At 33.7% G+C, this 17,462-nt stretch overlaps 2 protein-coding genes across 2 annotated transcripts; one reads left to right on the top strand and one right to left on the bottom strand.

The window, feature by feature from the left end:
• Window positions 1-634: 634 nt before the first annotated feature.
• On the top strand, window positions 635-1,683 carry LOC120126312 (E3 ubiquitin-protein ligase RZF1-like). Its single transcript, XM_039144534.1, has one exon. It carries the CDS (start codon window positions 692-694, stop codon window positions 1,670-1,672), a length of 981 nt encoding a protein of 326 aa, XP_039000465.1. The 5' UTR covers window positions 635-691; the 3' UTR covers window positions 1,673-1,683.
• Window positions 1,684-4,109: 2,426 nt separating this feature from the next.
• LOC120126286 (ethylene-responsive transcription factor ERF014-like) lies at window positions 4,110-4,772 on the bottom strand. Its single transcript, XM_039144509.1, has one exon. The coding sequence runs from the start codon at window positions 4,755-4,757 to the stop codon at window positions 4,125-4,127; it is 633 nt and encodes a 210-aa protein (XP_039000440.1). The 5' UTR covers window positions 4,758-4,772; the 3' UTR covers window positions 4,110-4,124.
• Window positions 4,773-17,462: the final 12,690 nt, after the last annotated feature.

Genomic DNA, 17,462 nt, shown 5'->3' with positions numbered 1-17,462 from the left:
AAAATAAAATATTGGGACAAAATACTCTAAAAAATATGTTTCAATGTGACCGTTTTACTAAATGTTAGAGGCTAATTTTAACACTATGGATTAAATATTATAGCAATTACGTCCAAAATAAAAATTCGTAGAATTTAATCATGAAACCAAAAGATTCTTGGAGTGTCCATAGACCCAAAAACAATTGATTCCAAATTTATTTTTACCTGGGGGCTGCTGCAACCATGTTAGGCTTAATTAACCATGGTGATCCTCTTTGCTCCATTTATGATTCTTATGAAGCGACGCTATCCATGGCTAGTGCCGGAATAAAATGCATCACATTGAGAATGGTTACCGATGAAGCGTATGGGAATCAGATTAATATGATTTGATGGCAGCGTCTCTTTCCAACCGTTAGATTCCTTGGAAATTCAAAATATTCGCAACAACAAACATCCCTTTGCCAAAAACTTTTCTCATCCTTTCCTTTGCATGTACGATAACGGTGTGCACATAGCCAAACCTAACATTGATAAAAGAAAGCCGAATTCCCAAATACAGGATTGCTTCATGCACAACTACAAAGCCATGCTTTTCTGCTATCTCGGTACATGTACATGTATGATAATATATCTAGTTTCCAATTTCATAATTTCTTAAACCTCAACCAAATTGATCAAAAACACGAAAGAAAAACATCCGGAAGACCATGTCTCAAAGCCCACCAGCAGCAAGATTCAGTGGCATCAATGCTACCAATGGGGCCAATGGTGCAGTCCCTGTGAAGAACTACCGGCTTTACTGGTGTTACCACTGCCGTCAATCGGTCCGTATTGCCTCTACGGATCGTCATGAGATCATCTGCCCTCGATGTCACGGGCAGTTTGTTTGCGAGATGGAAATCCCCAGACCAAGGATGGTTGTTGATTTCTTGGCTTTCGATCCATCCCCTGAAGCGCGTTGGTTGGAAGCACTCTCTCTTTTTATGGATCCTCCCATCAGGCTATTCAATACTGGCGATTCAGATAACCAAGTACCTCGAGGCATGCCTCGGTTCAGACGTTCGAACAATTTACTTCACTCCGAAGGTCAAACTTTGCCCATGGAGCATCTTCGCAGGCGCAGGAGCCATAGTGCTGATGAAACTGATGAACCTGAATCTCTCCGTGTTCCTAGGGCTTGGGATATCATACAACTAGCAGGTTCATTTGGCCAAGATGAAGGTGCTGCACGCCCTGGTCTTGATCCTAGGAACTTCTTTTTCGGACTGGGACTGAATGAGTTGATAGAACAACTTACACAAAATGACAGGCCAGGACTACCCCCGGCTCCAGAGTCAACAATCGATGCAATCCCAACCGTGAAGGTTTCAGAATTACATCTACGCCATGATTTGCAGTGTCCAGTTTGTAAGGAGGAATTCAAGATCGGTGGGGAGGCAAGTGAGTTGCCTTGTAACCATATATACCACAGCGATTGCATCGTGCCTTGGTTAAGGCTTCACAATTCTTGCCCCGTTTGCCGCTACGAGTTGCCGGTAAGCAGCGCCAATGAACAATCTAGCTGTGACTATTTATCCGAACCGGAGGTTTCGTCCAGCAACGGAAGAAGATGTTGGAGGCTTAGGCAATTGGCTAGTAATTTGTGGCCCTGCCGCCGAAGGCGACATAGAATTATGCCCAGAGACTGATAGAATCTGTACATCCGCTGGAAATGAAAATTAATTCTCAGTGATTTCATTGTAATGCATCCAACACGTACTGTATTCCTATCAATAAGATGGCCTTCAACAAAGATAATCACAGTTTAATGCACAGCTAACAATACAAAAGCATAAAACTGAACATAAATAGAGTTTTGTCATGCAGCAATTCATGTAAATTGTAAAGCTCATAAAGGCCAGCAGCTGCTACAATGGCTTTTCACCATGAAACCGATTCCATTGTAAAGTTTAAAGACATGTAAAATCTCTAAATGCTGCCAAAAAAAAAAGAGTTTCATTTTCTAAAACCAATGACCGGTCTGGTCAAATATGTGTATGAAAGCAAGAAAGACCTTCAATCAATTTCATCTAATCCTAAAAACAGAGCATGTATTAGTAGTATCTATTAAGGGGTCTTGCAGAAGATTACAGTATAAGCAAGCAAATGTAAAGGGCAAAATTATACCTTTTGATTTTCGACAAGCATTGTTAAAGTTGTGTTGATTGATGTATTTACCGGCATGAGACCGTTTCTGCATGTTGTCTTCTGGAATATTGTCAGAGGTGTGTGATCTGAATTGCTGTTAATTTTATGTAATTTAGATTTTGAATTTTTTAATGATAATTTATTTTCACATATTAAAATTTTATAAATTTATCCTCTAAACATAAAATTTTGTGTCGTGTCTAGAAGATAAGAGAAGGGGTCCTTTCAACAAACAGTCAAAAGTGTGCAGATTAGAGATGAAAGCAATGAACCTGAAGGGAGTACCAAATACAATTTAGAAGGAACAATAGGGGATGGCAACCCATTCCGCACAGGACACGGCATATGCAATTTTGGCTTCCCCCACATGGTTCGATCATGTTTCTAAATAATTTGGCCCTCATAATTTACTTTCATTTCCGAAAAATGAATTCCGTAAAATTAACTATATTTTCTGAAAAATATTTTTTAGAAATCATTTTATGGTATTTAGATGATATTGTGTAATTCATTTTTCATAAACATCAAATACAAAAAATAATATTATTTACTAATAAATTAATCATAATATTTTTAAAATATTAGAATATTTATTTAATATTATTTATGTAAATATTATTATTAGTATATTATATCTATAATTTTATAAATAAAAAGTATTAAGGTTATTATATTTTATTAACATAAAATTCTTATAAATTATATTAATTATTTATTACAATGAGAATAATATATTACTAACTATATTAATTACTTATTAAAATTATAATATTAAAATAAAAATATTATATTACATTTTAAAGAGTATATTTTACATATTCAATAATTCTATAATATCATTTTATGAAATTAATAAATAAAATTAATTTTATTAAGAATTTATTATATATTATTAAAACAAAAGTATAATATATATATATATATTATAATAATATAATTATAACAATAAAAATATTATATTATATTATTAAAATTATTAATAAATATAATTTAATAATTAATATTCTTATTTAAATGATACTAAAATAATATATTAATGTTAAATATATAAAATAATAATGTTTTGAGTGTTTATACTTTCAAGTGAAAAATTCGTAAAATGACTTACGAAAAATCAAACCGTAATTCATTTTTCAAAAAAAGCAAAGGAAATTCAGTCGACTAGGAAAATGAATTACATTGACCATATATTTTCCGCCAACCAAACACTGAAAAATTAGAAAAATATTTTTCAAAAACTAATTACATGGAAACAAATAAACCCTAAATCTAGCAAAGATTTAGAAGTTGGAGTGCATTAATGAAAATTATTAAGGTTGTTTATGGGGAGGGTAAGTGGCGAATGCACTCATGGTTGAGGGTGGGTACTAAAATTCAGATTTTTTCGATTAGTCAATTATTTTATTGATGGTGTTCACTCTGAAATTTTATTGTGCCCACCCTGAAATTTCAATTTTCTTCTATTAGTGACTCATTTTCTTGATGGTTCCACCCTGAAATTTTATTTATTATTACCTCATTCAAAAATTTTATACTATTAACATATATGTATTTATCCTAAAAATATTTCTAGATCCGTCACCAGTGGAGTGGCGTAAGAAATTTTGATTAAGGAAAACAGCAACTACATATATGTCCCAGTTGACGGTCATTTTTAACAATGATAAACAGGGTACTCCCTCAAAGTTTCCAGAGTCCTGTTGAAAATAAATGGAAAGAACCCTAACATTGAACAAGTAAGGATTTAATAACAAAAAATACTTATTCCCCATTACAAAGGTAACATGCCCTTTAATTTATACATAAATTGAATACGTAGAAATCCCCATTTGAGATTCCAAAAAAATGTTTTCATCTCCATGTGGATTTCTTCTCCCTGACTAAAACGTAATCTTTAAATATGAATTTGATCATCAATGAATACAAGAAGACGAAAAAGAATGGTGCCGTGCCTTAGCAGAAACTCCATAGACGAATATCGCCTAGTTCCTCATAAAAATCATTATTCGACACTGCCGGTGGATCAAATGGGGCTAAGTTGAACATCTGATCAACGTACTTTTGAGATTGCAGGCTGTCAAAGGAGCTGTACCATGATGGTTCCATCATGGATACAGGCTCAAGCGGTGGATCAAACGGGGAAGAGGACATTGATGGGGGAGAAACTGATGATGATGATGATGATGATGATGATGGTGTTGGAGATATTGGTGGCGTGGTGGTGCTGCTGCTGCCATTGTCAACGAAACTATTAGCGGCGGCGGCGGCGGCAACTCTTTGGATTGACTTAGGAGACATAATGGTATCGGGGATGTAACGATGAGCGGATGTGAGTGGGAAGTTGAGATTTGCAGAGGAACCTTTGAGGCATAGCAGTGCAGCATCATAGGCTCTAGCGGCTGCTTCTGCTGTTGAATAAGACCCTAACCAAATCCTGGTTTTCTGATTGGGTGCCCTAATCTCGGACACCCAAGAACCCCAGCTCCTCATTCTCACACCCTTATACTTCTTGCATGACGATGATGATAACGGTGTTGGAGATGTCATTGGCTCTGCTTGTATCTCTTGCCGACCATTCTTCACCATTGGCAAGCTAAGCAATCAATGAACAATTTACAATGTGTAGTCGTTGAAGGATCAAACGGAGGAGTGCAATGAGGGAAAGAGGTGAAAGTGGGGAGTATTTGTAGATGTGGGGAAGGCTTCAAATTTTTAAAGTGGGAAGAAGAACCCATGGTCAAATCCGTATGGTTCCACATGAAAACAAAATACAGAGAAATGGCTGACTGACAGATATATCAATGGCTGGTGGTATATAGTAAATATTTTGCACCAAACATGTGGATGACACATGCAGTGGAGAAATGTCAATCTGAAAACCTCATGCGCTCTCATCCTACTTGTTCATGAGGGATCAAATAGTTTTGTTCATTGACAAATTTACAGCTATAAATCATTTTTGAATGGTTCATCCTATATCTGCTCTGGAAATGGCAGTTGAATATCATCTTGTTGCAGCACTAAATTTATTGAACGATATCAATAATGAAAGAGAGTATTATTTTTTTCTGCATATCTTTAAGTTTGAACAATTAAGCTTGCAGGGTGTGTTCGTTAACTATTAATTAATTAAAAAAAATTAAATAACTAAAAAAAGTTAGAATGGGCGTTTCTAGAGTCACCCCTGCAATTCACATTAGAAAGATGTAGACAATGGTAAACCACAAAACTTTCATATCGGTTTCTTTTTATCATTTTGTGTTTTCACTGTCCATGTAAGTTCAGATTATTAGATACCCTTTTGTCCATTTGATATGCTAAGGTGGAAAAATTATTTGTTAGATCCATTTTACTACTGCACATGTGGCCTCAACCAATAATAATTTTTCATTTCATTTTTTAAAGGTGAATCTTCTCATCTTTCTTTACTTTTTTTTTTAGCAATTATTTGAAAATTATTTTAAAATTAATGGATGTGATTCAGTAATAAAATAATTTCTCGCTAATGTGAGCTTGAAAAGAAAAAGAGAGAGAAACATAGGATTCTTCGTTGACAACTTGATTGAAAGATCTACATGCTTTTGTGGGTTTTGGAAGTATTGTGATCATGTTACTCCAAATGTGAGTGTTGAATCTATATATATAAATAAATTTTTAAAAGATCACATCACATATCTATATTTGCAAATAAATAGAATATAACTATCATATTAGAGTTTAATTTAGATTTGATTTAATTTAAATTGATCGAAGAAAATAGAAAATCTTAACTTGATTGAAAGCAAAAATTCTATTTCTTTTTATGTTGACTAATAGTAAAAAAAATTATTTGGACAGATTTATGTTAAATAAAATTCTTTTGTAATCAAATAATTATCTCTATAAATAGATATTAAATATTAAAATTAAGCATTAAGTTGTGAATGATAATTTTTCTTGTATTATTTTATTCTTGATAGTAAAAAAATTCTCATTTTTTCTATATGATTTTTTCATAAAAAAACGTCAAAATTAGTGTTTATCTTATGATGTATCTTAAAAAGGAAAAACATTACTTGAGAGAGCCAATGGCAATGAAAAAGAAACAATAAGAGGAAAAGGCCAGCTGTTGCTGCACCGTGGGGCAGGTCTAAAACCGCGTCTCTTGGGCATCCATCAGCCTCATGCACTCTTTTTATCTTTTAAAGTATATTAACATTAATAAATCACAAAAGCCTCAATGCACACATCATCCTTCCTCTGTTTCATCACTTTCATGCTATTTTGCTTGGCTGCTTTCGCATGCATGCCTTGACTTCCTCCCCAACTTCTCTTCACTCGCTCCTGCATAACCAAACTACAATGCCTGCGGATGGAATAGTCTTTAAAATTTTAAATTATTATATATTTTAAAAAATTTTATTTTTCATACTTTATAATATATTTTTCGTCTCTTAAAATTTTATAAAATCACGTCTACTAAAAAGTTTAAAAATAATTTCATCGATATAAAATTTTATGTTTGTCCCTACATGTAATCTTTCTACTCGGGGAAATGGGCTTTTGTATGCCTGGAAACGTGCAAAGACATTACAAGACAGCACCCCTTGCATATTCTTCAGCTATATTATCTGAACTCGAAAATAAATATTTCAAATATTCAAAAAAAATTATATATTTACATTTATGCTGGTGGTGTAAATGATTTAAACATACATCGGACACAAATACTTTTAACGAAATTAAAATACCGAGTCTGATAGGTCACAAAAGGCAGGCCTTTCGGCAGAAGATGATGTGGAAAAAGACATAATCTGTACATGCAATAATTTTTCACAATGGAAAAGAAAAGGGAAATGTTGAAAGTCAAATGCACTCTCGGTGCATTGTGAAAAAACAAATGGAAGCTTAAATTAGTCAAAAAAATGGAAGCTTAATGGGCGACAAAATTGATCAAATTTGGCCACCAAATTATTGAAAATTTTGGATGGTAAAACTATGCAATTAGTCATTAAACTTTAGGGTATTTATAAGATTAGTCCTTAAGCTTCAACTATAAATACCCTAATCCATTTAGCTTCAAAACCATCCCAAAGTATTCTAGCTTTCTCCCAATACTAGAGAATTTAGAGAGTTTCTTGAGAGTTGTTTTCTCCTTTTTATCAAGGGAGAATTATCATTGTTTTCTCCTTGGTAGATCGAGAGAAGTTGTAATTCTTATTTTCTCATAGTGAAATTCTTCTACCATTGCCCGTAGTTTTTTATCCTATATTATTTAGGGGTTTTCCACGTAAATTTTGTGTCTCTTTTATCTTCATTTTTATTTTCTCAAATTATTAGTTGCGATTTTGCTCTATGCGATAGCCGTCTTCCACAACAATTGATATCAGAGCCAGATTAGAGTGTGTAATATCTGCTTATTGTCTTTGTGGTTGCCACCAAAAGGTGGATCCTCCAACATAAGAAAGTAAGAAGTTATTACCCATTCTTTGAAAGTTCTAGAGAATTATTCACGATAGTGAAATAATGAGAGCTATCCGTAAAAGAAGCTATGACAACAAAATTTGATATTGAAAAATTCAATAGGAGAAATTTCTCATTGTGGAAATTGAAGATGAAGGTCATCCTGAGAAAAGACGGTTGTCTAGCATCTATTAGTGAAAGGTCGGTGGATTTCACAGATGACAACAAATGGATCGAAATGGACGGGAATGCTATGGCAAACTTTCATCTAGCATTAGCAGATGAAGTATTGTCAAGCATCGAGGAGAAGAAGACAACTAAGGAGATATGGGATCATCTCACCAAATTGTACGAGGCCACATCGCTGCACAATAAAATTTTCCTTAAGAGGAAATTGTACACTCTCCGTATGTCATAATCTACTTCAGTGACGGAGCACTTAAACACACTGAACACGTTATTTTCTCAGCTTACATCCTTAAGATGTACAATAGGAGAACAAGAACGTGCTAAACTTCTACTTCAAAGTTTACTTGATTCGTACGATCAACTCATCTTCAACTTAACAAACAGTAATGTCACCAGTCTAGTCTTCGATGACGTTGCAGCTGCTGTTCTCCAAGAAGAAAATCGGCGCAAGAACAAGGAAGACAGACAAGTAAATCTACAATGAACAGAAGCGTTGACAACGATGAGAGGGAGATCAACAGAACGTGGCCAAAGCAGCAGTCACAAAGATGGTAGATCGAAGTCGAGAAGCAAAAAGAATTTAAAGTGCTACAACTGTAGAAAGAAGGGTCACTTGAAGAATGATTGTTGGAGTATAAATAAAAACTCCAATCCACAAGGCAATACTGTAAACACTTCAGATGATGGAGATCCTCTATGCTGTGAAGCATCAACCACCGTGGAAGGTAGAAAAAGATTTGCAGATATATAGCTCATTGATTCGGGAACAACATATCACATGACCTCAAGAAGAGAATGGTTTCATCAGTCTGAACCTGTCTCAGGAGGATCTGTGTATAGTTGCAATGATCATGTCTTAGAGATCATTGGCATGGGAACCATCAAATTGAAGATGTATGATGGAACAATTAAAGTTGTTCGAGATGTGCGACATGTGAAAAGCCTGAAGAAAAATTTATTATCCTACGGATTGTTGAATAATAATGCAAGCAAGATTGAAACACGAAAAGGAATCATGAAGATGTTTCGTGGAGCGCTTGTGGTGTTGAAAGGCGAAAAGATTGCAGCAAACTTGTACATGTTGAAGGGAGAAACTTTAATAGAAGTAGAAGCCTCTGTTGCCTCATGTATTTCAGATTCTGCAATGCTATGGCATCAGAAACTTGGACATATGTCAGAACAAGGAATGAAAGTCCTTATAGAGCAAAAGCTACTTCCAGGCTTAACAAATGTATCACTTACTTTGTATGAGCATTGCATAACAAGTAAGCAGCACCGATTGAAATTCAACACATTAAATTCTAGAGGCAAGAGTGTTCTAGAATTGGTTCACTCTGACGTATGGCAAGCACCAGTTACATCCCTAGGCAGAGCAAAATACTTTGTCTCATTTATTGATGACTACTCCAAGAGATGTTGGGTGTACTTTATTAAAAGGAAGTTAGACTTGTTTTCAACTTTCAAAAACTTCAAAGCACGGATGAAACTTAATTCTGGAAATAAGATCAAGTGTTTCAGAACAGATAATGGAGGAGAATACATATGCGAAGAATTTGATGACTTTTGCAGGAAATAAGGCATCAAAAGGCAATTCACAGTGGCGAACACTCCTCAACAAAATGGAGTGGCAGAGCGGATGAACAAAACCTTGTTAGAAAGAACAAGAGCAATGTTGAGGGATACAGACCTAGAAAAATCATTCTGGGCAGAAGCAGTCAATACCGCCTATTATTTGGTGAATTGAGCTCCATTAACTGTAATAGAGCTAAAGACACCAATGGAGATGTGGACTGGAAAACCAGTTGATTATTCAAACCTCCATGTATTTGGAAGTATAGTGTACGTGATGTACAACTCCCAAGAAACTTCAAAGCTGGATCCAAAATCCAAGAAATGCAAATTCTTGGGGTATGCTGATGGAGTAAAGGGGTATCGCTTGTGGGATTCCACTGCCCACAAAGTGATCATTAGCAGAGATGTTATCTTTGTAGAAGATAAACTAAAAAGAAAAGAAGATGATGATAGCACTGAAAAGTCAGAGACTACACAGATACATATGAAAAATGAGCTTGAACAAAGAGATTCTTCTGAAGCAGAACCAACACATGATGAACAAGGACCAGAGAGTTCTGAAGCTCCAACAACTCGACAATCAGATCGTGTGAGAAGACGTCCCAATTGGCACTCAGATTATGTTATAGAAGGAAATGTTGCATACTGCCTTTTAACAGATGACGGTGAGCCATCAACATACTATGAGGCAATAAACAACTCAGATGCTTTATTGTGGATGATGGCGATGCAAGAAGAAATCGAAGCCCTTCATAAAAATAATACATGGGATCTTGTGCCACTACCACAAGGAATGAAGCCAATTGGTAACAAATGGGTCTTCAAAATCAAGCAAAATGGTGACGATCAAGTTGAGAGGTATCGTGCAAGACTGATGGTAAAGGGATATGCTCAAAGAGAAGGTATTGATTTCAATGAAATATTTTCTCCTATGGTTCGACTAACAACAGTTCGAGTAGTTTTGGCAATGTGTGCTACATTGAACTTACATCTAGAGCAGCTAGATGTTAAAACAACTTTTCTTTATGGAAATCTTGAAGAAGAGATTTATATGCTCCAGCTTGAAGGTTTTGAAGAAAAAGAAAAGAAGAACTTGGTTTGCAGGTTGAACAAATCTCTGTACGGTCTAAAGCAGGCGCCGAGGTGTTGGTATAAGAGATTTGATTCTTTCATTATGTGCCTTGGATACAATAGACTTAATGCATACCCTTGTGCTTATTTCAAAAGGTCTGGTGATAACGATTTTGTTATATTGTTGTTGTATGTGGATGACATGTTGGTTGCAGGACCCAACAAAGATCATATTGAAGAATTGAAGGCATAACTGGCTAGGGAATTTGAAATGAAGGACTTGGGATCAGCAAACAAGATTCTAGGGATGCAAATTCACCGAGACAGAAGTAATAGGAAGATTTGGCTTTCACAAAAGAATTACTTGAAGAAGATCTTATCAAGATTCAGCATGCAAGATTGTAAGCCAATTTCTACCCCTCTTCCTATTAACTTCAAAGTATCCTCTAGTATGAGTCCTAGCAGTGAAGAAGAGATGATGAAGATGTCTCGAGTACTGTATGCATCGGCAGTGGGAAGTTTAATGTTCGATATGATATGTACAAGACCAGACATTGCATAAGAAGTGGGAGTGGTTAGTCGATACATGGCGAATCCAGGCAAAGAGCATTGGAATACAGTAAAGAGGATCCTGAGATACATCAAATGGACCTCAAATGTTATATTGTGTTACGGAGGATCCAACTTACTAATAAATGGGTATGTAGATTCTGACTATGCAGGGGATTTGGATAAAAGCAAATCTACAACAGGATATGTGTTTAAAGTTGCTGGTGGAGCTGTAATCTGGGTTTCAAAATTACAGTCAATTGTGGCTACATCCACAACAGAGGCAGAATATGTAGCAGCTACACAAACCAGTAAAGAAGCAATTTGGTTGAAGATGCTATTGGAGGAGCTTGGGCACAATCAAGAGTATGTCTTTCTGTTTTGTAATAGTCAAAGTGCCTTTCATCTAGCAAGGAATCCAGCATTTCATTCAAGGACAAAGCACATACGAGTTCAGTACCATTTCATTCGTAAAAAGGTGGAAGAAGTGACGGTAGATATGCAGAAGATCCATACCAAAGACAACATAGCAGATTTCATGACGAAGGCAATCAATGCTGATAAATTTACCAGGTGTCGATCCTCTTGTGGCCTGTTAGAGACATAAGCAACATGATGGTACAAGGTAGAAAGAATGGTGTGAAGATATGATTGTTCTAATCAAATCTTCAAGTGAGAGATTGTTGAAAGTCAAATGCACTTTCGGTGCATTGTGGAAAACAAATGATAGCTTAAATTAGTCAAAAAAATGGAAGCTTAATGGGCGGCAAAATTGTTCAAATTTGGCCACCAAATTGTTGAAAATTTTGGATGGTAAAACTATACAATTAGTCATTAAACTTTAGGATATTTACAAGATTAGTCCTTAAGTTTCAACTATAAATACCCTAACCCATTTAGCTTCAAAACCATCCCAAAACATTCTAGCTTTCTCCTAATACTAGAGAATTTAGAGAGTTTCTTGAGAGTTGTTTTCTCCTTTTTATCAAGAGAGAATTATCATTATTTTCTCCTTGGTAGATCGAGAGAAGTTGTAATTCCTATTTTCTCATAGTGAAATTCTTCTACCGTTGCCCGTGGTTTTTACCCTATATTATTTAAGGGTTTTCCACATAAATTTTGTGTCTCTTTTATCTTTATTTTTATTTTCTCAAATTATTAATTACGATTTTGCTCTATCCAATAGCCGTCTTCCGCAACAGGAAATACTAAGTAATTTGCACATAGAAATGATCTTTCCAATGATAATTCATGTGTTGTTTGTTGTTTTGGGGGGAACAGTGTCGGCTACCTGGACAGATCTTGCTCTCCTTTTCCATTGAGAAAGCACTAAATAATGAAAAAGAGAGAATTAAGAAGGCATCTATTTCCTATAATTAGAGGGTATTGTCCTAAATCAATTGTGAAATGTTATTCAATAAAATACTGCTGTTGGTGCTGGCACGATCTGATTCTGCGATAGGAACATGGTTTTTAATATGATCTCTCTTCACATGTTCGGTCCATCTTTGCTCATTTAATTTTCTACATTTGGCAGCTGATCTGGATTCTTTATATATATATATATATATATAAAAAGAGATTATACGATAAAATTTGAGACGTCACTCTCAAAGCTTTATTCATAAGCATGTAATATCCCAATGTGACCAAATTATATTTATACAATGAGGAAGAAGGAACGTGTGCTGTTGAAGATACTAACAACCTCTAACGTCATCCTAACAGCACAACAACCATAACAACCTCATTACAGAAACGACTCCAGTGCAGTACAAGAACCTATCTGCACTTGGAGTGACCTATACTAACATTCACCCTACTTTCCTGACCTTAAGACCTCCAAACCTGCAAAACAAAGGAAAAAGCCACACAAAAAAATAGTACAATAACCTATCTGCACTTAAACACAACAGAAAATATCATACACCATCGATTAAACCTTCAACTTCCCTCGAAAGCGATTAAACAAGACAAAATATCAGCAATTTGCTCATAAGCAAAAACCTCATTAACCACCAGCTAACCTGAGGTAACTTTTTCTCTAACAAAATACAAATTCATTTCAACATGTTTAAATTTCGAATGCATGACCAGATTAGCAGAAACAACCACAGCACTAGTGTTATCAAACTACAAAACAGGCTTACCACTCACATCAACATGTAACTCAGTAAGAAAGGATTGTAACCATAACACCTCAATTGTAACACACGCTACACTTCTATATTCAGCCTCGGCTGTTAAACGAGACACCACCTGTTGTTTCTGTGATGATAGGATTATCTCCCAAGAAAATACAAAACCCAGCCGTTGAACGTCGATCATCAACATCAGATCCCCAATCAGCATCAGGAAAACATGAAATAGACAAACAATGAGAATAAGTAAACTTAAGCCCTCGATCCAAAGTGCCCTGAAGATACCTCAAGATGCACTTCGTAACATAAAAAACCTTATCCAAAGAAGATTGCATAAACTGACAGACCTTATTCACAGAAAAAGCAATATCAAGCCTCATAATAATCACATATTGGAAATCACCCATTATGCTTCTATAATCAATGGCATTATTAATAGATGTACCATGACGAACAAAAAACTTACAATTCGTCACCATTGGTGTTAGTAGATTTTTAGTTTTGTCTAAACCACACCGACAAAGCAGTTCTTTAATGTACTTACGCTAACTTGGAAACACTCCATCTGAATTATAGGATACCTGCACACCCAAAATATAATTTAGTTTACCTAATTCTTTCAACGAAAACACTTTATCAAGATCGGAAACAATCATCTGGATTTCAACATTATCATTCCCTGTAAGAATGATATCATCCACATAAACCAGAAGATAAACCAAAGTGTCATCATTCTTCTTTATAAATAACGAAGCATCTGACTTGGACAACACAAATCCTTTAGTCACCAAATGATCTCAAAGTTTCTCAAACCAGACCCTAGGAGCCTGTTTCAAACCATAAATGGCTTTCTTCAGCTTGCATTGTAACACCCTTAACCCATATACGTACTCATATACGAGTAAAAAATGTCACACCATTCGTATAAAACATTTGCTATTCAAAAATAGTGAAATCTTGTTATTTTAAAATTTCCAAATCACATTGCTTTAGTTTAAATCTAAGAATCCTGTAAATTCATAATTTAACATTTTGATGTTAAAATTTGGCTCTTTTTAGGCAACCAACTAGCAATTCAAAACTGTTTTATACCATAAATAATGTTGTCTAAAATTACCTAATTTAAAAATTCATTAATTAGTTTTTAAAACATGATTTTGTTAAAATACCATTTATTATTTCTACTGATTATACTTAAAATTTCTATATTTAAAATATTTGCAACCTAAATAAATTTCATATTAGAACAATTAAACAGTCTATATTATATATACCACTATATAATTAAAAAGAAAAATTGTATGAAGTCTGATGTCCTTACTGATTCAAGAGGTAGATTTGATTCCTCAAAAATGATGTTGATGTGCTACATACTTTTCCTTTTCGCTTGTTCCTACGCGTGAAACACTCACACGTTAAGTTTTCACTTAATGAGATATTTAGGTTAACTAAATAAACATTTCTATAATAATAACAATAAAACATCATATAAAAATAATTTATAAAATAAATAATGCAAATAAAATTTTACTATAAAATATAAAAATCAAACCTGTATTATTTCTTTTTATGTATTGTTTCTGTTTCATAGACTATTCATTTTTAGATTATTTTATAGTCCAATGTATAATCATTAGAATGTATGGTACGCGAGTCTACGATTGAGTGTTATATGCTATATGCAGTATAAACTGTTTGTATTTGTATGGCACATTTAGTGCCATGTAACTGTGATTGCATCATAGGTGCACTGTGAATGTACAGATACTATAGAACACAATAACACTGTATCTATGAATCTCGAATACATAAATGTACCTGGTAATTATGTTGTACACGAATGTACATTTGTGTGATAGATCAATAACACTCCACCTCATGACATGCCAATTTTACCACTAACTCTCAAGTCATATACACTGGGCTATCGTTTCATACTTATTCAAAACCATGTAATAAAATATACCATTTCTCCTATAAATTCATTCATATAGAAAATATCAAAATCTCATAAGTAAAATTTGTATTGGGCAATTCATATACAGAACATTCCAATATCATGTAATAAAATTCATATAAAATGAACATTCCAATATCATGTAATAAAATTCATATAAAATGTGTTGGATAAATTCATACCCAAAATCATTAAAAATTTATTTAATAAATCTATATAAAATATCATAAAATAATTCAAATTGTTTTCATTTGAAAACATTTAAGGTTGGCTCATAGCAAGCCATCCTCATATCGTATATAAAATAGAAAAAAATGTACTCGCGTGATGCCTCACTAATGTGCTTTATTTATACTATTGCTTTAACTCTCAAACTTTGTCCTTTCCTTTTTGCTCAGTTTGGTCTCGATATCAGTCAGATCTAATTAATTACCCGACATAAAAATTTCGGACATTGGTTAGTATCTAACTAACTTATTAAACAAATTCATATACAATCTAAAAAAATACGGTAAATAAATATTTGATACTAATTTCTATAACGAAACCAGTTCAACTCAACTCTTGTAAAAATAACCTTCATAGTCCTTCAAAATAATAATTCTCAACCTTAAATCACTTAACTTTTTACAATTTAACATTTAACCCACAATTACACATTTCTTCAAATTAAGCCCCCATATTTTAAAACTTGTCAAATCAGTCCTTATTATTCACTTTAATCCCTAACAATCATCATACTCAACCAATTTCATAATACTTCCAAATTAGTACATTAATATTGCACTTTTGTAATTTCACCACTAACTTTCCAAAAACTTGCAATTTAATCCATAGGAATTATCCAACTTCCAAATCAACGTTTCATCATTCTAACTATAATTTCCAGCATAATACCTTAATTTTTCAACATTTACTTAGCAATCCCTCAATTTCTCAAAACTAGCAAAAAGGTCCTCTAAGCTTAACATTGATCTAAATTGATCCAAAACTTAATTTAAACGTCATGAAATCATCATTCTATCTAATCTAAACCCATAAGGAATTTTTATACAAATTTTCCTAATTTTTTCTCCATGGCCGAAACTTTTGATATTCTCCCATAATGTTCTCCAACTTTGATCCAAGCTTAATTTAATCACCTACAACTCATTTCCATTCATTTCTATATAAAAAACAATCAAATTCAACAAATTTCCATAAGAATCCTGCATGGCCGAACATATTCAATAAAGTCTCGCTATGATTTTTACTCTACTTTTAAGTTTGTATATGATTCCATAACACTCATGAGATCAAAAGCTAACTTTATTTCATTGATTTGTCACTTCTCCTTCATCCACCTTAAAAACCCATTTCAGTGTTTATGCATTAAATCATGAAAAACTTGTACCAAAAGAAAGAGAATTTAGTGGAGAACAATTCCTTATTTCACTCTTTAGTTCTAATTCTAATTAAAAAGGCTAAAAATTGAAAACAAAGCTAAAAGAAAGAGAATTTAGTGGAGAACAATTCCTTATTTTACACTTTAGTCCTAATTCTAATTAAAAAGGCTCAAAAATTGAAAACAAAGCTTGCTCGCCTTTGGCTATGGAGTACACGGCTGATGGAGGAAGAAGAGGAGTTTTCTTGAAATTTCTCCCAAAATATCTCCAAATCATTAAAATGAATTTAAAATTCAATTTGGTTCAAAGGTCCAATTTGCCATTAATGAATCCTAGTGTTTACCCCCATGCCATCCTTATATACCCATTTTAATAACATTAAATAAATATAAAAATCACATTTACTAATTTCCATCTTAACATTTCCAATTTTCTAAAATTTCAACTTAGTCACTTAAATTCACTATTCCACTTAAAAAAATCCACTTAATTCCTCCTAATCATGTTAAATTATACTGATTAAAAATATCAAAATCATATTACTAACCTGCAGCCACTGATACCATGTTAAGAAAGGGAATAAGGAAAGAGAGATGACACTCTCAAAGCTTTATTCATAAGCTTGTAATATACCAAAGGAACCAGGTTCTATTTATACAACGAGGAAGAAGGAAGGTGTGCTGTTGAAGACACTAACAACCCTAACACCATCCTAACAGCACAACAACCATAACAGCCTTATAACAGAAACGACTCCAGTGCAGTACAAGAACCTATCTGCACTTGGAGTGACCTATACTCATAACAATCATGACTACTATATGAACCAAGAGAGCTGAATAATTCTTTTTTATTTTTTGATATTAGGTATATTTACTTAAATATCACTTTTCAAAACATTTTTTCAATTAATATTATTTTTATATTAACTTCTAAATTGACGTCTTCTAATGAAATATTTGACTAATTAATCAACTCATTTTAT

This window comes from Hibiscus syriacus, unplaced genomic scaffold (assembly GCF_006381635.1).
Source record: "Hibiscus syriacus cultivar Baekdansim isolate YM2019G1 unplaced genomic scaffold, ASM638163v2 tig00110457_pilon, whole genome shotgun sequence".
NCBI lineage: Eukaryota > Viridiplantae > Streptophyta > Magnoliopsida > Malvales > Malvaceae > Hibiscus > Hibiscus syriacus.
The sequence above is the reverse complement of the archived record's forward strand: the minus strand, read 5'-3'. Positions and strand labels throughout refer to the sequence as shown.